Source organism: Corvus brachyrhynchos, unplaced genomic scaffold (assembly GCF_000691975.1).
Source record: "Corvus brachyrhynchos isolate BGI_N302 unplaced genomic scaffold, ASM69197v1 scaffold466, whole genome shotgun sequence".
NCBI classification, from domain to species: domain Eukaryota; kingdom Metazoa; phylum Chordata; class Aves; order Passeriformes; family Corvidae; genus Corvus; species Corvus brachyrhynchos.
This window is the reverse complement of record NW_008238635.1, coordinates 1,404,910-1,425,516: the sequence shown is the minus strand read 5'-3', so window position 1 is coordinate 1,425,516 and position 20,607 is coordinate 1,404,910. Positions and strand designations below refer to the sequence as shown.

The window sequence follows — 20,607 nt, the reverse complement described above, 5'->3', positions numbered from 1 at the left end:
AGCCAGCCCAGCTCCAGCTGAGAGCTGCTCCTGCTGAGCCCTCTTCTTGGAAACCTGCTTAAAATAAGAACTGCCCATTGCACTGCTCACGGGTCCTGCCCCTGTGGCTGCACAGGGACACGGCATGTCAGCGGGTGATGTCCAGCTATTCAAGCAGCCCATGACTTCTGTATTTAAGGCTGTGTAGCATTTGCAGCTCTGATTTCTTCTTAAAACTGTGACTTCTGTGGTTGCTGTTTGACAAGCTCCGTCTCAGTCCCGAGGTGCCTTTTTCTTACAGATTTGATTAAATGCAGTTCTTTTTTCCTAAGTGCAAGGTGAACAATAAAAATACAAGTGGTAATATAGGAGCAAGAGGCAGCCTGCAAGCTCAGCTGCTGAAACAGTGGAGAGTGGACGGATAAAATGTGGGCTGCAGGATGCTCTCAGTGCTGAGAAAGAGCTTCGAGCGCTCCAGCAAATCTGGGCTGATTTGCCTGAGTTATTGCCCTCAGTGAATGATGGAGTCAGCACGTGGGGTTTTGTGCTGAGGTCGTACGATGCAGATGGGATATTAGGAAGTAAATTTTCTCTCTGAGGCTGGTGAAGCTCTGGCACAGGTTGCCCAGAGAAGCTGCCCCTGGATCCCTGGAAGTGTTCAAGGCCAGGTTAGACACAGGGGCTTGGAGCACCCTGGGATAGTGGAAGATGTCCCTGTCCATGGCAGGGGTTGAAATGAGATGACCATTAAAGGTCCCTTCCAACCCAAACCATTCTTGGATTCTATAAAACTGGGCATCACCTGAAGCTGCAGTGCACAGCTTTCTCATAGCTGGGGATGGGGAAGCATCCAAACCTTCTCCTGCTCCTTCCAGCTGTGATGCTGGACCAGTTTCTGGCCCTGCCACAGAGCAGGGGACCTGGCTTTATTTCCATCACCTTTTCTGCCTCCAAAGGTCCTGAGCAGGAGGGACCCTAGATGTGACCCCGGGCCGTGCAGAGGTGCCCCTCCTTCCCCAGATCAGTGTGTTGTGTTGTTTTCCAGGCAAGGCTATGAAGACCCCCCCTGGCAGTACCCAGCAGCTGGCTACGGGGATGGCTACCCCTACCAAAGCCACCAGTGGCAACCGGTGGCGTGGCAGGATGACAGAGGTATGGGCTCATCCTGTGGCTCTGGGGATGGAGGCAGCTTGTGGGAGAAGTGATGCTTTCTCCAGGATGGGTTCTTCTCCCACATATCCAGGGCTTTCTCCTGCCCACACCCCTGGGTGGTGGTGCTCTGTGCAGCACTGCCTCCCTGCTTGCGTTTAGGAAGCGTGAGCAGGAGCCAGGTGTACCCAAGGGGTGTTTGGTCTTCCTTTCCATGGCTAAAAACCTGTGTCATTCCTGGTTCCAGCCTGAGTTTGATGGTGCTGTGTGAGTAGGGCGGCCAGGGCCTCCTCCTTGCTCTTTCTGGGCTGAACAGAAGGGGAGGGAGGGAAGAGAAAAGGACATCAGTGCTGTGTTGGTAAATGTGTCCAGGGCGTTACCACATCTCCAGTGTGCTGGGATAATTTGGAAGCAAACTGGCTGGGCATGGCAAATTGCCTGACTCATGGCTTTTCCTTTGCACCCTCGTTGTTGCTCTGGAGGGATAATGCTGAATCTTGATTCTCTCTAGACCTGAGACAGCGAGAGTCTTACGGCAAGAGTTACCGGGATCAGCACTACTACAGGGGCTACCACCCCAACCTGGCCACGGGCCCCCCAGGGCAGGACAGGTAAAGCTGGGAAGTCTGGGCAACCTCGTGAAACCCCCTGCTGCTAAATTAGCCGGTTGGTGGGTGGTTCAAAAACCTCAGACCTTCAGCGTGTCTCCCTTTGCTCCCACCTGCAGGACCCAGACCTACAGCTCCTGTGAGGAGAGCTACATCTCCACTGCCAGGAGGGAAGGGACAGGGGAAGGAACCCTCAGCAGTGACTCAGGGGAGGCTGGTGGCCAGCCCAAAGAGGTAACCTCGAGGTGGGCAGGGGTGGAGGACAGGAATCTCTCAGAGGTTTAGGAACAGTCCATATGTCCCTCTCCAGGCTCCTCTCCACATAACAAGGAACAGAACAAGAGGAAACAGCCTTAAGTTGTGCCAGGGAAGGTTTCGATTGGACACTAGGAAAAGTTTTTTCAACAAAAGGGTTGTCAAACCCTGGCATAGGCTGCCCAGGGAGGTAGTAGAGGCACTGGGGGGATTTTAAAGACATGTAGATGTGGTAGCTGGGGACGTGGTTTAGTGGTGAGCATGGCAGTGCTGGGTTAATGGTTGGACTCAATCCTAGAGGGCTTTTCCAACCTTAATGATCCCATGATTCCATGATTTCACCCTTCCTAGGGAGCTGACAGCTGTGTGTCACTGTCGGCTCTGTCCCCCAAGTCATGCTCTATCACTCTTTTGTCCTGATTGCTGGGTTTTGCCAAGAGAAAATTAAAAGATCAGATCAAAGCTGCTCTGTTGATTTTGCTCCTGGGTGATGCTTTTTTGGGTTTCCAAGCCCCATCTCCTTGGCTGTGTTGAGGAGCTCACATCAGGGCTAGGAAAGCTGTCAGACTACATCAGCTGTGGCTGATGTAAATTATTTTTCTAAGCTGTTGGGTGAACCCAAGCTGGTGCAGGGCGTGAGCTGCTTGGGTGGGAATTGGCTGTGCTGTTCCTGCTGGGCACTTTCCTGGAGCAGCAGAGCCTTCCCCACTGCCTGGGAGCAGGAAAGCAGCAGTGTCCCTGGTTTTTGAGCCAGGTTTGTGTGCTTCCCTTCCCCACAGCCCTCAGGCCAGCCCAGCCTGCTCCTGCAGTACCACGAGTCAGGACTCAGCTCCAGCAGCCATGAGCTCAGCCAGTACATCCGTGACGGTGCCGACCACTACGACCCTGTGCTTCCAGGGTCCTGGAACGTGGGACAAACAGGTGAGGTGTGATGGGGGGCTCTGACAAGGGGGAAGCGAGGGAATAAATGGCTGCTGGTAGGATATTGGCTGTCTCTCAGCTTGGTCTTCTCCTGGAGGAGGTTGTGCAGGCACAAGGCATGACTGGGGGGCTGTGGGGTGGGTGAATGTTCCAGAGGCTCTGCCTGGGCAGGTGTAGGAGCTGCTGGGCACATCTGCTGCTTTGGGGGACAATTCTTGTGCTGAGGGGTCAGTGGAGGGCTACTTAAGTTGGGAGACAAGGTTGGGACTTGGTCAAGTCCTCCACAGTGGATGTGGTGTGGGATCAGTGTGAGGGGCTCACAGTGGCCTGTGTGTCATTGCAGGGGGGCCCTCGATGTCCACCCCGACCCCAGCAGTGCCCCTCAAGTTCCCAGAGCTGCACACTGCGCTGTGCTTCGGAGCCGGCGGCCACCTGGTGCTGGCGTGTCCCCAGCGCCCTGCCGAGGGACGGCCACCCCGTGTGGAGCTGCACAGCCTGGAGGTAGGACACAGCTGGCCCTCCAGCCCCCTTGGTCCCCTCCCTGGAGTGGCTCCTCCTGCCTTGTGGGGTGCAAACATGGTTCATAACCCAAGCAGCCTCCTCAGCAGCCTTCCCGTTCCTTGCTCCCGTCTTCTCTCCATCCCTCGTGGACTCTTGAGTCTCCACGGTGCCAGCCTGTGCCTGGGCGTTGCTTTCAGCCTTCAGCTCCGTAACCCTTGGTGCCTGTGACCTGCTCACAGTGATCCCTTCTCATGGGGACAGATGTGTCTGTACCTCTCCAGAGGACAGCTCCACTCATCTTCCTGAGCTGCTCCCGTACAGAGGCCACATCCATCCCCCGAGTCTACCACAGCACGCCAGTCTCCTATTTCACCTCCAGAAGGAGGCAGGTGCCATCTCAGCAGACATTTCTCTGCTGGACCTTAGCCCTGGAGTCCATGTGATAGTTCAGGGACTGTGCTCTGCCCCTTAAGACAGCCCAGGGTTCACTGGCACTGTTGAGCCCTTGGCCAAGGCACTGGCTTTCAAACAGCCCAGCTGGGACTGGTGTGATTGCTGGAGTCCAGCTGCTGAATTTACTTTTCTTTTTCAGGCAATCCTTCATGGCACAGAAGAGCTGGAGGAGCTGCAAGCCTTCCCAGGGCCCCTGGCCAGGTACGGCAGCACAGCAGGTCCAGGAGCTGTGTCCTCCTGGCTGTCTCCTTTTCAAGAAGACGTAAGCTCAAGGCAGACTCTGGTTTTGAGGTGTCTGCAAAGGCCATGTCTAAGTTCAGGTTGGGAGCCCAGCCCCTTTGATGCAGTGTGGGTTGGTTTGGGCTGTAGGACACAGGTTTTTTTTGAATATTCATAGGATGTGGGTTTAGTGTGGTTTGTACATCTGACCCTATTTTGTACTCATTTTGTCCCGGAAAAATGATTTTTTTGGGCTTCTTTGGATGTCTAAAGCCCTGGGTCAACCTGTGGTTTAGCTTCTCCTAAGGTTTTTGTCTGAGCCTGAGAAGGCTGAGCCACAGCAGGGTCAGACCCAGTACGTACCTTCACCCAGTGTGAGCCTGGGGATGAATCAGGGTGTGGTGGACCAGGTTGTCCCTGTTTCATCCTGGTGCAACCAGGACATCTTCAAAGCAGGGAGAGAAAAGGAAAAAGCACTCACTGAGCAGAAGAGCTGTGTATACACAGAGGCTGGGTGGGAGATCTGGAGCTCCCCCTGTGCTCTGCTCTCGTGAGCAGAGAGTCTCCACCTGGAGTGCTGCAAGCTGTTCTGGTGCCACCAGCATAAGAAGGACATGGAACTGTTGGAGCAAGTCCAGAGGAGGATAAAGGGGCTGGAGCAACTTCCCTATGGAGACAGGCCGAGGAAGCTGGGGCTGGAGAAGAGGAGGCTGTGTGGAGAGATCACAGCACTTCCCAGTATCTGAAAGGGCTACAAGGAAGCCAGAGAGGGTCTCATTGCCAGGACTGTAGTGACAGGACGAAGGGGAATGAGTGCAGATGGAAAGAGGGGAAATTTAGGTTAGATTTATGGACAAAATGCTTCCCTGTGAGGGTAGCAAGGCCTCAGGTTTCCCAGACAAGCAGTGGATACCCCATCCCTGGAAGTTTTCAAGGCCAAACTGGACAGGGCTTGGTCTAGAGGAAGGTGTCTCTGCCCATGGCAGAGGGGGTTGGACTAGATGAGCTTTAGGCTCCCTTTTAACCCCCAGACCATTGTATGACTCCGGGTTACCGCTCGTACCAAGGGGTGCATCGGGAATCTCCGTATAAGAGGCTGGAATGACCGAGCCAGGATCGACACCTCCATCTGCAGTCTCTTCTCTCTCCTGTCTCATCCACTCTTTCTTTCTAACTGTATGGTTATTTTATTGTATGGCAGTGGTTCTGCCTGGCTTGCACATAGCTTAGGGGTTTCTGTTTCAGTCCCAAAGGGAGGTGACCCTCCGCTCTGCCTCCACAACAGATTGTGCCTGCTTCTGCAGCCTTGGACATCCACAGATGTAATGGCAGCACAGCAAATCCAAGCAGTTTCTTTGCAGATGGATGGAGGAGAGTATTATCAGGAGGGCAAAGAGTGGGTTTGAAATGTACTTTGCATCCCTGAAACACAGAAATCTTCCAAGAGTCACTACAAATTTGAGTGTGTTTGAACTTAAGAGTAGTCATTGGTACTGGGGATCATCTTTCCTCCAGCTCTTGCTTGGAATCTTTGGCATCCCCATCAGTGAACCTGGGGACTGAGCCTCAGTGATGTCCTGGATTGCTTTGCCTTGGGTTTTTTTGATGCCTCTTTGTGCTGCTGTAGGGAAGATCTGCACAAGGTGGATGTGATGACGTTTTGCCAGCAGAAGATAACCACAGGCTGTGATCTCTCAACACAGAGGGGCAGAGATTCCTCTCTCCTCTGGAAACTCCTGGTCCTCCTCTGCCGGCAGAATGGGGTAGGTATCCCATGGAGGGGGATGACCCTTTTGACCTCAGAAATGAAACAAGTAATACGTCCCTTAGGTGCCTCTTGATCTAGTTGCTATTTCTGGGGAGGAGGGGTGTACCTTTTAAGAGAATCCCATTCCCATGCCACTGTCCATCAGTTTGATGCTGCCTGGATGTCTGGAGCAAATCCTTCTCCGTGACTGCTTTTTGTCCTTGGGAGCTACCAGCAGCCCAATGGTAGGGGTTCCCAAGGGTGGACTGGTGCCACCTCCACCGAGGAGCCAGCACTTACACTTAAAAGGGGGCCATTCCCTCAATCTGCTGGAATCCACCCAGCCCAGTCTGTAGCTGCTTGTTGGAAGCAGGTGGACAAGGCCGTCAGAGGGAGCATTGGGAAGGTCTCGCTGACTGTGCTGAACCCCTTTCCTTCCAAACCCGCGTGCTGGTGGCCACAGCCGGTCCCGCAGGGGGATGTGCTGGGAGGAGGATACAGGAGTGAGAAGGGTGCGGACTGGCCGTGCCGCCAGCCTTTGCTCCTGGGGCGGCCTCCACGCGCCTCCTTCCTTCCCCTCCCCAGTCCATGGTGGGCTCGGACACGGCGGAGCTGCTGATGCAGGACTGCAGGCGCCAGGACAAGTACAAGAGGCAGGACCCTGCGATGGGCCTGACGGACGACGAGTGGGCGTCGCGCCAGCCGGGCACGCTGGACCTCATCACCGGGGAGGTCCCTCCCGTCGTGGAGACACAGGCACAGATAGTGGAGAAGTTCACCAAGCTCCTCTACTATGGCAGGAAGAAAGTAAGTGGTGAGTGGGATCTGGGACATGGGGCTGAAGGTTTTTTCCTTGGACCTGTGGGCCTCTTCAGGCAGGTTTTAGAGGGAAGGGTGGTCGACAAGTGGCTTGTGGTTGTGGGATCAACGCTCCAAGCTGTGTCTGTACGACAGGGCTTATGGCAGTGATTTCCCACCACTGGGAGCTGGGATGGGGGACCCAATGAAGATGAGATGCAGAGGCTTTTACTGGCACTTGTACCACGTTTAGTTTCACAGAGTCCTGGAATGGTTCGGGACCTTAAAGGTCATCTTGTTCCAAACCCATCTGCAGCTATGTGATCTCACAGGATACCTCAGGCACAAGGAGAAGACAGGAGGGTTGGATGCAGAGCAGCTTGGGTGCCCAGACTGGGAACCCACGGCATGGAGAGCTAACAGGCAGCACAGACCTGGAAATCTAGGAGACACCACATTGCTCTGAAGGTCCAAGTTCTTGTAAATTTTCAAGGTAGAAAGACAAAGGGACTTGGAAGAGATTTGAACATGGAAAAGATTTTTGGAGGATGCTTCTTAAAGCCAGAGCAGTTATTGGGCTCTTTTACGAGCTGGGGGAACAGAGGAGCAGAGGAGGTGGGGAAGCAGAGTTGGTGCTAACCCTATTTCTTCTCCCCCTCTACTGCAGGAGGCTCTGGTCTGGGCCATGAGAAACCAGCTGTGGGGCCATGCCCTGTTCCTCTCTAGCAAGATGGACCCTCGGACATACAGCTGGGTCCTCACCGGGTAAGTTGGAGAAGCTAAAGCAAGGTATGATGTTCCATGGCTGGCTTTCCAAGCCTTCTATCCCCTTCAGTGCCCCCTGATCTGGAAAAGAGCATTGATTCCAGCTGGAGCCCTTCCAGAGGGGGCAAAGGGGACAGAGGGCATCCATCCAGATAGGCCTGAGTCATTTAGGCTTCCCAACAGGACAGGAGAAACCAAGTGGGGGGCTGGAAAGCAGGAGGAAAGCCATTCCCTGGAGATGCAGGGTTAATTTATTCTGAGTCTTTGGCTTTGCCCATGCTGCCCTAGCAAAGAGAGCCTCGGGGCAGGGGCAGCTGAGCCATCTTCCCTGTGACCCAGCCCCGTCTCAGCTGTTCATCCCACTCTATGAGTGTTTTCTGGAGGAATTTAATGTACTTAGTCTGGATTGGGCTGATCCCTTCAGAGAGAGTTAAGCAGAAATTTTCTGTCTTTTGGAACTCAAATCCTTTTAAGGAGGTTTTATGCAGTGTTGTCCTGGAGACCTGCCTGCTCTGAAGGTAATACAGATCCTCATCCGCAGGGGCTGATGATCCTCTCTGACTCCTATTTACAAGGACAGGGAGTGATAGGACAGGGCGGAATGGCTGGAGATGAAGGAGGGTAGATTTGGATTAGATACTAGAAAAAGATTCTTCCCTCTGACGGTGCTGAGGCCCTGGCACAGGGTGTCCAGAGAAGCTGTGGCTGCCCCCTCCCCGGAAGTGTCCCCACCCCCGCTGCGCCACAGAGGGCATCCATCCAGATAGGCCTGAGTCATTTAGGCTTCCCAACAGGACAGGAGAAACCAAGTGGGGGGCTGGAAAGCAGGAGGAAAGCCATTCCCTGGAGATGCAGGGTTAATTTATTCTGAGTCTTTGGCTTTGCCCATGCTGCCCTAGCAAAGAGAGCCTCGGGGCAGGGGCAGCTGAGCCATCTTCCCTGTGACCCAGCCCCGTCTCAGCTGTTCATCCCACTCTATGAGTGTTTTCTGGAGGAATTTAATGTACTTAGTCTGGATTGGGCTGATCCCTTCAGAGAGAGTTAAGCAGAAATTTTCTGTCTTTTGGAACTCAAATCCTTTTAAGGAGGTTTTATGCAGTGTTGTCCTGGAGACCTGCCTGCTCTGAAGGTAATACAGATCCTCATCCGCAGGGGCTGATGATCCTCTCTGACTCCTATTTACAAGGACAGGGAGTGATAGGACAGGGCGGAATGGCTGGAGATGAAGGAGGGTAGATTTGGATTAGATACTAGAAAAAGATTCTTCCCTCTGACGGTGCTGAGGCCCTGGCACAGGGTGTCCAGAGAAGCTGTGGCTGCCCCATCCCTGGAAGTGTCCACAGCCAGGTTGGACAGGGCGTGGAGCAACCTGGGATAGTGGGAGGTGTCCCTGCCTGTGGAAGGAGGCTTGGACTAGAAGGTGGCTTCCAGCTCAATCCATTCTTGGATTCTCTGGGAAACCCCTCAAGGCATCAGTTTCCTGGGGCATTTGGGATGTGCTCTGGGAGGTGAATGAAGGTTTGGGGTACTGCTCTGCAGCCCTTCTCTGCTGTGTCCTCACAGGTTCACCAGCACACTGGCTACCAATGACCCACTGCAGACCCTCTTCCAGCTCATGTCAGGAAGGATCCCTCAGGCAGCACTGGTCCGTGAGCAAGAGGCTGGCCCTGCCATGTGCTCCCCTGTGCTGTCACCTGCCTGTGACACCCGCCTTTAGTGACCATCTCTGCTCACCTTTGCTCTCCTCATCTCCCTCCAGTGCTGCGGGGATGCCACGTGGGGGGACTGGAGGCCCCACCTGGCTGTGATGTTGTCCAACAAGGTTGGAGACACGGAGCTCAACCAGCGAGCCATCGTCACCATGGGAGACACTTTGGGTGAGCTGAGAGCAGTGGGAGCAGCTGGAACAGGGGCAGGCACTGCAGTGGCACCGTGCTGGGGGTGGTGCTGGGATGGCTGTGCCCATGCCCCCGGAGCTGCAGTGCCTGCGGGATGGCAGGGGTGAGGTGCCGGTGGATCCTCAGATGGATCGGGCTCAGGCACATCCATTAGCTGCTCTCGTGGAGACAGCTGGAGCAGCTGGGCCCAGGGAAGGTGTAGGTGACTGCAGGGACTGAGCCTTGCTCCCAGTGGTGGGATTTTATGCCAGTAATGGCACCTGCAAGAGTTGGAGCTGGCCCTGCTTGGGCTCCCCTAGTTCTACCACTGAACTGAAACGTCCCAAAACAAAAAGCAGCAATTGGGGAAAACGGACAAAAAACAGGGACAAGGGAGGGATCAGGGTCTGTGTGGGCAGGAAAGTGAGGCAGTTGGGTTTGGGTTTTTGCGTGAGCTTGAGGGCCTCCAAAGCAAAGCTGCCCACGTGGTGATGTCTCAGGACTAAGGGTTTGTCTTTTTCCTGCCATGCAGCCAGCAAAGGAGCAGTCGAAGCAGCTCATTTCTGCTACCTGATGGCAGATATTCCTTTTGGTTACTTCGGAGCAAAGGCAGATCGCATGGCCCTGCTGGGCAGCAGCTGCCGGTGAGCGAGCACTGGAGGCTGGGGTTCTTGCCAGAGTCCCCTGTCCCACGTTTTCCCCATCCCTGGGGTCTCACTTTTATGCAAAAGCAACCCCTGTTTGGGGTTTTTCCTGCTGCCAATGTGTGCTCTGTGTGGAGCTGCTTGCGGAGGGAGCTCTGGTCACTGACCCTGCTCCTCTCCTCTGCAGCCAGGCCTTTTCCCAGTTTGCCAGGACAGAGGCCATCCAGAGGATGGAAATCTTCGAGTACTGCCAGCAGCTGCGACAGCCCGAATCCTTCCTTCTCCCCTTCCAGGTAGTGGATATGCTCAACTACATCTTGTGCAGCAGCTCAGACTTGCCCAAAACCATGCACCCGTCTCCCTGAAGCCTGGAATTCAAGCTGTTCCTGAGGCTTGTCCCCTTACTGGGCTTTGGGAATCATGGGGAAGTTGCCTTGGCCAAGGGATTCAGGCAGGGAAGATTTTGGGGTGCACAGTGTGTCTGACCAGTGGTTGCTCAGGTCTCATTGCCTTCCTGCTCTCTGGTGAGCTTTTCCTATTGCAAAGCAGCACCCAGCTGTTGCTGCCTTGGGCACCATGGATTTGGATGTATATATCCCTGGAAGTGTTCAAGGCCAGGCTGGATGGGGCTTGGAACGACCTGGCCTAGTGGAAGGTGTCCCTGCCCGTGGCAGGGGGGTGGATCAAGATGAGCTTTAGTGTCCCTTCCAACCTGAACCATCCTGGGATTCTGTGAAGCTGCCGTGCTCCTCCCTGCCTGGTTCAAGGAGGGGGGGCTGGATGCCTCCATGGGGATGGGTGGAAGTGGCCCCTGGCTGCAGGTGACCTCTGGGTGCTGAGGCACACGCTCCAGGGTGCTCCGAGTCACGCTGGGGCGACGTGCCACGGCATAGGGCACCCACAGACTTACCCATCTCCCTGCTCCCACCTGTGGCTGCTCTGCTTCCCTCTCCCAAGGTGTACAAGCTGCTCTACGCCTCCCGCCTGGCCGACCACGGGCTGCCAGCCCAGGCCCTGCAGTACTGCGAGCACATCGGCACCGCGCTCCTGCGCCGGGACCCGGCCGCGCACCCCGTCCTGGCCCGGCAGGTGGTGAGGGTGAGTCTGGGCCTCCTGCATCCCAAGCAGGGCCTGACACCTGCTCAGGACCTGCTGGGGTGGGAAGCATCCTCAGGGTTTCCCGTGGGTGGGAGTGGTTGGCAGCTCTGAGCAGCCCCCCAGGGTTTGCTGCCAAGTACAGCAAAGCCAACACCTCCACAGGGTTTCTAATCCCTGTGGATTTAGGGTAGGAAACAAAGGTGTTATGCTGCCTGCCAAGTAGGAGCAGAGTTATTTGGAAGCAAAGGATGTTTTTAAGTCTGGAGGGGGTTTCTGAACTTCTAAATGTCACCGACTTAAGAAGCACATTTCCCCTCCAGCACATCATCTACAATTTTCTGTACCTCCTGAGGGGTGTGTTTTGGGGTGACAGTGAGAGGGAGCATGGCCCAGCTTGTAGCACCAAGTGCAGCCCCTCTTCTGCCTGAGGAGGGGCCTGGGGCAGAGAGGGGTGAAGCAAAGTGTCCCAGGTCCCCCAGGAAGGCTGGGCTCTCACGAGGAGAGGGCAGTGCTGAGGCTGCTTGTCGCCTTCCTCCAGCCTTTAGGACCAGGTTGGACGGGGCTTTGAGCAGCCTGGCCTAGTGGAAGGTGTGCCTGCAAGTGGCAGGGGGGTTGGAGCAAGATGAGCTTTAGGGTCCCTTCCAACCCCAAACCATTCTTTGATTCTATGAGAGGGGCTAAAGCCATGGTGCTGTGAGGTGAGGGGCAGCAAGATGCCTGTCTGAAGTGGGTGCTGCTGAGTTCACCCAAAATTTGGCTGGCGCTGCTTCCTCACCCCGTCACTGAAGCCTATTTACTGTCTAACAGCCTCTCAGATCTGCTGTTCTGCTGGGGATAATGCTTCTCCTGGGAGAAAACACTTTCATCTGGAAAACTAGTGCATTCGTAGATGCTCTTGTCTTTGATGTTCTAGACTGTGTTACAAATTATGATACACATTAGTGTTTGATTAAGACTTCCCCTCTTTTGAAGCTGGGGACGATCTACAACCAGGTGCTGGTTCATTAATACTGGATCAAAGTGCACATTAGCTTTTGGATTAAACATTCCCCCCGTTTAGGAGTAATCACGCTTATAATTTCCTTTTTCCTGTGATTGATTTAGGACGAGCATAGGTGTGTTTGTAGAGAGGTGGGACAGTGGGTCTGTAGGTAGTGCAGGCTCCTGGCTGGCCGCTGGGTTACATTTCTCTCGTGGCCAGCCCCAGTCCCACACTGGCATCCAGCTGTCTTGCTGTAAACTCAAGTGTGTTTTGTGCTGGTTTGGAGTTTGTTTTTGAAAGGTTCAGGAACAGAAAGAAATGGCTGCTGGGGACTGGTACAGGGAGGATAGCTGAGTCTTGTGTGGCTGAGCTGCACAGTCACCTCTGGGTGGCTTTTGGCAGCCCTCAAGGTGGCAGCCTCATAGCAAAGCTAAGTGAGGATAAGTGAGCATGAAGTATCCAGGGGAAACTGGAGAAATCCCCAAGAACCCTAGAATGGTTTGGGTTGGAAGGGACCTCAGAGATCATCTTGTTCCAACTCCCCTGCCGTGGGGGACACCTTGCACTAGATCAAGGTGCTGGTGGGCTGATACCAGCGAGAGAAAATTCAGTAAAGACGTGGAAAAAGAGCGGTGCTTTGAGTGCCATCTCCCCTCACCCAGCTGTCCTAAAACTGGATCCTTGTCTAAACAACTCCTCCAGACAGGGAGTTAGCTCTGCAGGGAGCCCTGCATCTCACCTCAGACTCCTGGGTCGCCCTAGAGGAGACTTGCTCTGCTGATGGGAGCTGAAGCCCCAGGACACCGAGGCAGCTGCAGCCAGGGCAGCACAGCCCCCTCTTCTGCAGGAGAAATCAAACACACAGCAGCAATACTGCAGAGAGGGACCTGGGGGAGATAGTGGAGCATGGAAAAAATACTGAGCAGCAGCATAACAAGATGCTGTTACAAAAGAAAAAAAATAACCCACCCGTGTTACAGTGTTATTCTGGGTTGTGAGAGCACAGCTGGCATATCTGAGACAAGGAGATGATAATCCCCCCATGCTGGGGTCTCAGGGGTCTTGGCTGGGGCCTGTTTGTGCTGCTGCATGTGGAGACAGGGCTAAATTGGAGCGAGCATGGGAGTGGAGAGCTGGGGTGATAAGAGATTGAGGGGAAAATGACCTGTGAAGAAGGCCTCAGGGTTATTTCTTCTAGGCAAGATAGGGTGGGGGAGAAAGGGGTATGAGGGATGTGATAACAGCCCTCCAGCACGCAGGAGGCTGCTCGTGGGGGATGCTGCCTGGCTCTTCTCACGGCTTCCACGGGAGCAGGCATAGAGAGGCTTAATTTGCAGCAGGGAAGATTTCACTCAGGTAGTGAGAAAAAACTTTTTAGCTCTAAGGACGTCAAGCATCAGGACAAGCCTGGGAGGCTGCAAAATCTTCTCAGAGATTTGTAAATGCAGATCAGACAAACACCAGCTCCCATCCGTCCTCATGGGGTAGGTGAGGAGCTGATGAACTGCCCTGGGAGCTGGGCTCTTTCCAGGCTCCTGGTGGGGTGTCCTGCACACCTGCCAGTGCCCCAGGATGGCTGTAGGGTGGGATTGAAGGCACTCCTTTTCCTCAGCCGGGAGAAAGGAGGGTGACAGTTACCTGTCTCCTTGGTGTGAGGAGCATCTGTGACACAGGTATTTTGGCATCTCTGTGGAGGTGCTGAGCCAGCCCTGCTGAGACTGCGGGGCACGGGATGGGCTGGCACCTCTGGCAGTGTGGGAGAGGGAACAAATCCTGCACGAGAGGCTGCTGCTCTTTTACTCCCCATTACAAAGCTCTTTTACCCCCCATTACAAAGTGATGCTGTTTCCCCGAGCCCGTGTGCCCAGCCAGGTGTGAGGGATCCCTGTGGGTCTGACCCTGCTGTCCCTGCAGCTGGCCGAGCGGCTGAAGCTCTCCGACCCTCTGCTCCTGGAGATGCTGGAGCAGGACCAGGAGCTGGAGCCCGACTGGCTGGACCAGCTCCGAGCCTGCTGCCGGGAGTGGGAGGTAAGGAGGGGCGAGGATGCAGTGGGACAGCTGCTCTGTATGGTGGTTTGTCTGCAGGAGCATCCTCCTGCTCTTCCCTGAACCCGAGGGGATGGAGGTTCAAAAGCTGTTGTACTTCTTTGCCTTGTGAGCTCCGAGATGTGGTCTCTGCAGATTCTAGTGGCAGCAAGTGCCTGAGGGCTGCAGAGCTTCACAGAGGGCAAAACACTCCTTGTTTTGGCTCCGGGAGGGCAGGCAGGGGCTGGTGGGTGAGCGATGGTCTCCCTTTGCAGGGAGGACATGGCAGAGGTCACTGGTGCGTGTCCTCTTGGGTCTTTTAACTGTGGTCTGGTGCTCGGATTAATGCCCTTCATTCAGATTTCACATCTACTTTTGGTTTTGTGGTCTTTTCCATCTCGTTTCCCCTCCTGCCTGCCCTCAGGGGTGCTGCAGCTCCTCTCACTTGCTGGGAAAGAGCTGTGTCCGTGCTGGTGTGGGTCTCTCCTGCAGCCTGGGGTGGGCTGTGAGCCTCAGATCCACGAGCACTGTGCTTTCCTTTGCATTGCCTTCGTGGTTCCCTTAGTCTTTGTCCTGTGCTATCCTTTTTCCTCTCCATTTTACTCTGTTTTCCCTCTGCAGGTGGAAGATGCTCTTCCTCCAGGGGCGGCACCCGCTCAGCTCGAGCTGCCCTGTGCTGTTCTACCCACGGCAGGTAAATAAAACAAAGCAGCAGGTTGTGGTCACCACAGCGGGCTTCTCCCTGGGTGGAATTGTGCTGCCGTGGGCTGGGAAGCAGCTTCCCCCTCCCTGGAGTTTTTACCAGCAGCAGCTCCTTGCATCCCCCCCAGAACTTGGAGCTGCTGCTCCTGCCGGGATGCATCCCTCAGGCATGGGCTGCAAAGCGAGGGCTTGGTGCTCTGTCCTTGTACAAAGGCTGAGTAATTGGGCCTAATTACCACAGCTCCGGGGGTCCCTCAGGGTGCCGTGGGAGGAGAGGAGGAGCTGGGGGTGGGTGCTGGATGAGCCTCGCAGCTGAGCCTCAGGGGAGACGGCCCCGTTCCCAGGCAGTCCTCTGAGGGTGCAAACTGGAGCCGAACTAAAGGGATTTCACGCTTACAGAGCAAAGGATTCGGGAAGGAGCCCGTCCTGCCGTGTGCCAGGCTGCAGGATGCCTGTGGCTGAAGACCCAGCATTTCTCCTTCCCTGCTGCCTCTTTGATCCCTTTGCTTCGCCCTTTGGGGACCCCAAGAGTCCCCTCCAGTGCCAACCCACCCAGAGGGCCCAGAAACACAAGATGAGGGACACAGCCATCCCCTGGTGTCCAGGGAAGAGCAGGGGAGCTTTTCTTTCCCAGCTGGGCAGGCATCCATTGAGATGTCCCATTGAGGAGAAGTCAGGCTCTGGTGACACACCGGTGTTCCTTCACATCCACCTCCACCAGCAGGACGCTCCCACACAGTCCCCTGCTCCTTGGATCTGGCTTTCTGCTGGCAATGCTGGCACTGAAGTGTGGAGAACAGAGGCTGATGCAGACAGGATGAAACACAACTAATTCCTTCAAGCCGTTTCTTCCTATCAGCTTTCCCTGCTGCTGCCAAATTCCTTTTCAAAGAGCTCTGCCAGGCAGTAAAAAGGATCATCAATCCTGATTGCCTTCTGCTGCCATCAGGGCTGAGACTGTGATCTTCCTTCCCTGGAAGGAAGTTGCAGGTGTGATGATCCCATTGCCTTGGCTTCTCCGAGCAGCCAGGTCTGCTCTGTGTGGTCTCCACAGCTCGCCTTCCCTATGCTTGGCCCTTTTCTTCGTTCTGAAGGCTGTCCAGAGTCACCACCTGAGGGACCTGCATGCAGAGAAAGCTGGCTTGGTGCTGAATCCATCCATCTTGGAAAGATAAAGGCCAAAGCAGGTGCCAAGCTGGGATCCACACGGTCCTCCTTCTCCATCCTTACACCTTGGGCTGTCCTCCCTGACTTGTTCCAGCTGAGCTTGCCAGGCAGCATGAATTTGAGCATCCATCCTCCTCCCTGTGGATCTCGAACATCTCCAGGCCATGTGGGAGCAGCTCACAGGTGTGAAGCCAACCCTGAGTGGGCTGCAGGTGATGCTGGCAGCAAAGCAAAAGGTTTGGTAGCACTGCATCAGGAGGTGCCATAGTCCTTCCTGATGGGATCTGGGTCCTGCCTGCCCCGTCTCGCAGCAATGGGAGAGGAATTTCTCAGTGCCCAGTGTTTCTGGCAGGAGGCTGCCAAGCTGGAATAAGCAGGACACACACCTGGGACCAAGGTGTGTGTTAAAACAAATCCCACTCGCTCATCCTGCCTTTCAAACAAAAAAAATCCCAACCCTGAATAAATCTGCCTAAAGCGAGGAACTCATCCGTGGGTGCTGCTGTGGAACAGGAATGAAGGCTGCCTGGCGAATCTTTCCTGCTCAGGGTGTGCAGCAGGAGTGGGGGAAAAGGCTGGAGGCCTCAGACTCCTTTGAGCTGCTGGTGCATGCTGCTTGTGGGCTCTTTGCTTCCATAGCATTCCCCTCCTGAGTTCATTTATAACATCAGGCACATTCCCAGGATTTAAAATTTTTTTTCGCCCCTATCTTTCCCATCCCACCTTCCTTGAAACCTCTGGAAGGTTCCTATTGCTTTACTGTGTCCTACCTCCTCCCTTGCCTGGTCTCTGGAGCCTTTCCTCATTCCCCCAGCTCCTGCTGCTGTGCAGTGGAAAAGGGGAGAAATCTGAGCAACAGCCCGCTAGAATTATAAACACTATAAAAATTGTAAACTCCTGAGGTGTGGGGTTGGTTTTTTTTTTTTTTTTTCAGATGGAGAGCCTGGCAATGACATCCCCCAGAGTGAAGACTACCAGTATGACCAGTGGTTTGAGCCTGTGCCACCCCAGGCACGTAGCTCCCAGGAGGGCGTGTCCCTCTGGTCCCCAGCACCTGCTCAGGTCGTGGCACCGCTGCTGCCCAGTGTTGGGAGAGAGCTGCAGCCCCCTGTGCCTGGCCAAGGGACACGTGTCCCTCCAGGAGGGGATTCTGCTGAGCCCCCTCCGCAGCCGGTGCTGCTGGCAGGTAAGAGCTACAGCCTTGTTTCTCTGCAAAAATCACAGAATCCCAGGATGGTTTGTGTTGGGAAAGGATGTTAAAGATCATCTCCTTCCAACCCCCTGCTGCAGGCAGGGACACCTCCCACTGTCCCAGGCTGCTCCAAGCCTCATCCAGCCTGGCCTTGGGCAATTCCAGGGATCCAGGGGCAGCCACAGCTTCTCTGGGCACCCTGTGCCAGGGCCTGCCCACCCTCACAGGGAGGAATTTCTTTCTTAGAAGTCGCCTTTGAGATGCACCAGTTCAGCCTCACCACTTACTCCCTGGTGCTAGCAGGGACAGGAACCAGAACGGCCTTTTGCAGCTCTTGGGGGACATTTTGGCCACCACATGGGTGGCTGTGCTCTGGAGGGGCATGGTAGAAGCTCTGGAAATACCTCTGATGGATACATCCGGAGCTCCTCAGATCAAACCTTGACTGTGTCCTTCCCTCTGCTCCACAGGAGAAGCTGGGGAGCCCTGGGGTGCCAGGCTGTCCCCTGGAGAGCTGCAGCCAGCCCTCCCAGAAGAGCAGGTGAGTCAGAGGAGCCAGGGAGACCATCCCACTGAGGGTCCTGGCTGGATTTGGGACATGTTGAGCCATCCTTCCATGTGTGGAACTCACATGGAATCCCCCCATTGTGGTGCCAGTTGTTCCCTTGGGCGAAAGCTGTATCCTGCTGTGGGTGCTCTTGCTCCCCAGCTGCTGTGTAAGGCATGTGGGGGTCCCTGGGGGTGCTTTCCATGACTCGTGGTGTGGAGCAGTCCCAGGGGCACTCTGACCATGCTGGGTGCAGCTCCTCTGGGAACAGCATGTGGCAGCTTCGCTGTCTGATGCCAGGAGGAGTTACCCACGAGGATCCGGACGGTCTCGGAGACCTCCACAGTCTCCCTGGGGGACAGCCGGCCCTCCTTGGACAGCGCAGATGAGGACGCTGCCCAAGAGCTGGCGGAGGCCGTGAAGCCAGAGGAGGACAAGGTGAACATGCCAGAGCCATCATGAGCCTCAGGCACTGAGCCTGCCTATTCTCTGATGCCAGCCCTGCCCCTGGAAAAATGGTGCCCACTCCCAGCAGGCACCTGGGGGACGCTGGCATCCATCCACCCCTTCTTATCCCTTTCCACTCCTTTCCTCCACTTCCCAGAGCTCTGGATTCAGGTGGTTTGGCTGGTTTCGGTCGAAACCCACCAAGGAGACTTCTCCCAAAGCTGAGTCTGAGACAGACCCAGACTCTCTCACATCAGGACCACAGGTAGGGGACAAAAAGCCATCGTATCCCTGGTGACACGCAGGGTGCAGCTGTGAGAACGGGCGACACATCTCCCCATCACCCACTGCTTCTCCCTCTGTCCTCATGCAGGGGCCGTGGCCGTTCTCTGTGGGGACAGAGTGGGACTGGGAGCCCTTTTAGCCTGGAAGTGAATCCTTGATAAATAATAACTCTAAATTCACAAAGCCTCTTTGATCCATGAGGTCATCCAAGCCCTCAGCAAACTCTGCAGGGATCGCTTGCCCTCCGCTGGAGCGGAACGCAGCAGCTGTGAGCAGCAGTGCTGTGGCAGGTTTTAGGAGATGCAGGGAAGGGAAAACCTCTTTAATTGGAAGTGCAGCAGTGAGGGGGAAGCAGCCACACGTGGTTATCCCAGACCTGGCCAACTCTTCAGGGTGTCACATCCCTGGTGGTGGGGCTTGGAATGAGAACCTCCCCTGGAAATTTCTTCCCGGTTGAGAATGACCTACAGTCCCAGAGCAAGAAACGTTGGGATATTCTTCTAAAACAAGCAGGAGATGGAGAACGGAAGGGGACCCATGGACCTTGGTCCGTCACGCTGTACCCAGGCTTGGTGTCCAGCCTCCTGCCTAATTTTGAACTCTCAGGCTGGTTTAGCTTTGTGCCAGGGTTGCTTGCCCTGACCCTGTAGCCCCTCCTTAGCCATGCTTCCTGCAGCTCCTGAGGTACCTCTCCAGCAGGACAGGTGCAGAAGGGGTACCCCAAAAGCCTGGTGTGGTGTCTGGTGCAGAGGTCATCTCCCCACACAAGGAGCTTCTGCTCTAAACGGGTGGATGTGATTTCAGGAGCAGACGTCGCCACCCCCACCCGATGCCCCTCTCCCAGCTGGCACAAACCCCGTCGCTCAGCCTCTCGCCAGAAATCCCGGTAAATACCGCACGGGTCCCCTCACCTCTCTCCCCCATCAGCCTTTTACAAGTTTCTCCTCTTAATTTTAAGTTGGCTTTTGTTTTTGATTGCTGGCCCTAGGAGGAACGCAGGCTGAAAGTACCTCTGCTGTTAGTCCCGTGCCTGCAGAGGTGAAAGGCTCATGGGAGGAGGATAGAAGGCAGTCAGCAGGACAGCAGGTGAGGAGAGGAGGGAAGCGTATCCGAGTGTGATGGGGGTGTCCAGGACACCGCTCTGCTCGGGGTGGCTCTGAAACTGGGGCGTGTCTGTCAAGTTTCTTTCTCTTCAGTCCTTCAGGACCGGCTACCCTGGACCTCTCCCACCATTGGCTTCAATCCCTCTCTTCAACCCAGCCCAGGTGTCTCAGGTGAGAGCATTTTCCTGAGGGGGTGGTGCTGCACTGGGCTGGGGGTGGCTCCTGACTTTGGGGGAGGAGCTGTCTCCTGGATTTTGGAGTGGTGCCAGATTTCAGGTGATCTGCTGCGGGCAGGGGGATTTAGGTGATACCAGTCCTGGGTATAAGGGGGGGGGTGGGGGGGGGTGGTGTGATGAATGAGCGAAATGGAGGAAGGATGCTTGTGGTTGCATGCTGATGATGGCAAATCAACACTTTGGGGTACAGCCCGTTGTTTACACCACCTCTCTCTCTGTTTTCCAGGTTGCTGCCCGACCCACCCAACCCAGGCTGCTTTCCCAGCATCGCTACCCCAAGCCACTGTGAGGTGGTGGGTGGGGACAGCAGAGACCAATTGATGGAAGTTTTTTTTTTAACCAAAACGGTGTCTGTGGTTATTTCAGATGGGGTGGCAGAGTCTGGGCCTGCTTGGTGAGGGGTGTTGTAAAATAAGGGGGAGGTTTCTGGGTTTCAAAATCAATAAATGGGGAGGGTGTGGAGCTGGGATGGGGCTGAACAGTTTGGCCACCCAGGTGGGACCCCAGGCCTCTACCTTCCTCCTTCATAAAAATTAGATCTGGTTTGTATAACTCGTTGTCATCCCTTATGTATGGTTCCTGAAGCCCTGTCTAATCTTTCTTTGATAATATTTAAATATTTATACACACATACTTTAATCAAGTCCTCTCTCAGCTGCCTCTTCACTCACTCAACCTTTCCTCATAAGCGAAATGCTCCTTAATGATCTTTGTTGCCCTCTGCTGGGCCCCAGGGTCGGGGTTTTAAACTCAGGATTAAACAGGGGTGGGAGTGGAGCATTAAGGTGTCAGGTTTGGGGTTGTAAAGTCAGTAATGAATAGGGGTAGGGGTGGAATATTAAGGTGTCAGGTTTGGGGTTGTAAGGTCAGTAATGAATAGGGGTAGGGGTGGAATATTGGGGTGTCT

General features: G+C 55.0%; 1 protein-coding gene across 1 annotated transcript in view; it reads left to right on the top strand.

Annotated features, from left to right (window-relative positions):
- Nucleotides 1-20,257, top strand: part of SEC16B (SEC16 homolog B, endoplasmic reticulum export factor) — a 20,750-nt gene extending 493 nt beyond the window's left edge. Inside the window, exons 2-25 of the mRNA XM_008636125.2 lie at nt 1,000-1,131; nt 1,640-1,739; nt 1,856-1,970; nt 2,771-2,912; nt 3,256-3,413; nt 4,006-4,067; nt 5,713-5,848; nt 6,418-6,639; nt 7,298-7,395; nt 8,959-9,040; nt 9,155-9,272; nt 9,805-9,916; nt 10,104-10,209; nt 10,874-11,014; nt 13,911-14,024; nt 14,643-14,715; nt 16,825-17,076; nt 17,553-17,623; nt 17,930-18,067; nt 18,234-18,341; nt 19,166-19,247; nt 19,350-19,447; nt 19,558-19,635; nt 19,927-20,257. Of these exons, the coding sequence (XP_008634347.1) occupies nt 1,000-1,131; nt 1,640-1,739; nt 1,856-1,970; nt 2,771-2,912; nt 3,256-3,413; nt 4,006-4,067; nt 5,713-5,848; nt 6,418-6,639; nt 7,298-7,395; nt 8,959-9,040; nt 9,155-9,272; nt 9,805-9,916; nt 10,104-10,209; nt 10,874-11,014; nt 13,911-14,024; nt 14,643-14,715; nt 16,825-17,076; nt 17,553-17,623; nt 17,930-18,067; nt 18,234-18,341; nt 19,166-19,247; nt 19,350-19,447; nt 19,558-19,635; nt 19,927-19,989 (2,801 nt within the window). The 3' untranslated portion in view covers nt 19,990-20,257. The remainder of the gene's footprint in view (nt 1-999; nt 1,132-1,639; nt 1,740-1,855; nt 1,971-2,770; nt 2,913-3,255; nt 3,414-4,005; nt 4,068-5,712; nt 5,849-6,417; nt 6,640-7,297; nt 7,396-8,958; nt 9,041-9,154; nt 9,273-9,804; nt 9,917-10,103; nt 10,210-10,873; nt 11,015-13,910; nt 14,025-14,642; nt 14,716-16,824; nt 17,077-17,552; nt 17,624-17,929; nt 18,068-18,233; nt 18,342-19,165; nt 19,248-19,349; nt 19,448-19,557; nt 19,636-19,926) is intronic.
- The last annotated feature ends 350 nt before the right edge of the window (nt 20,258-20,607 follow it).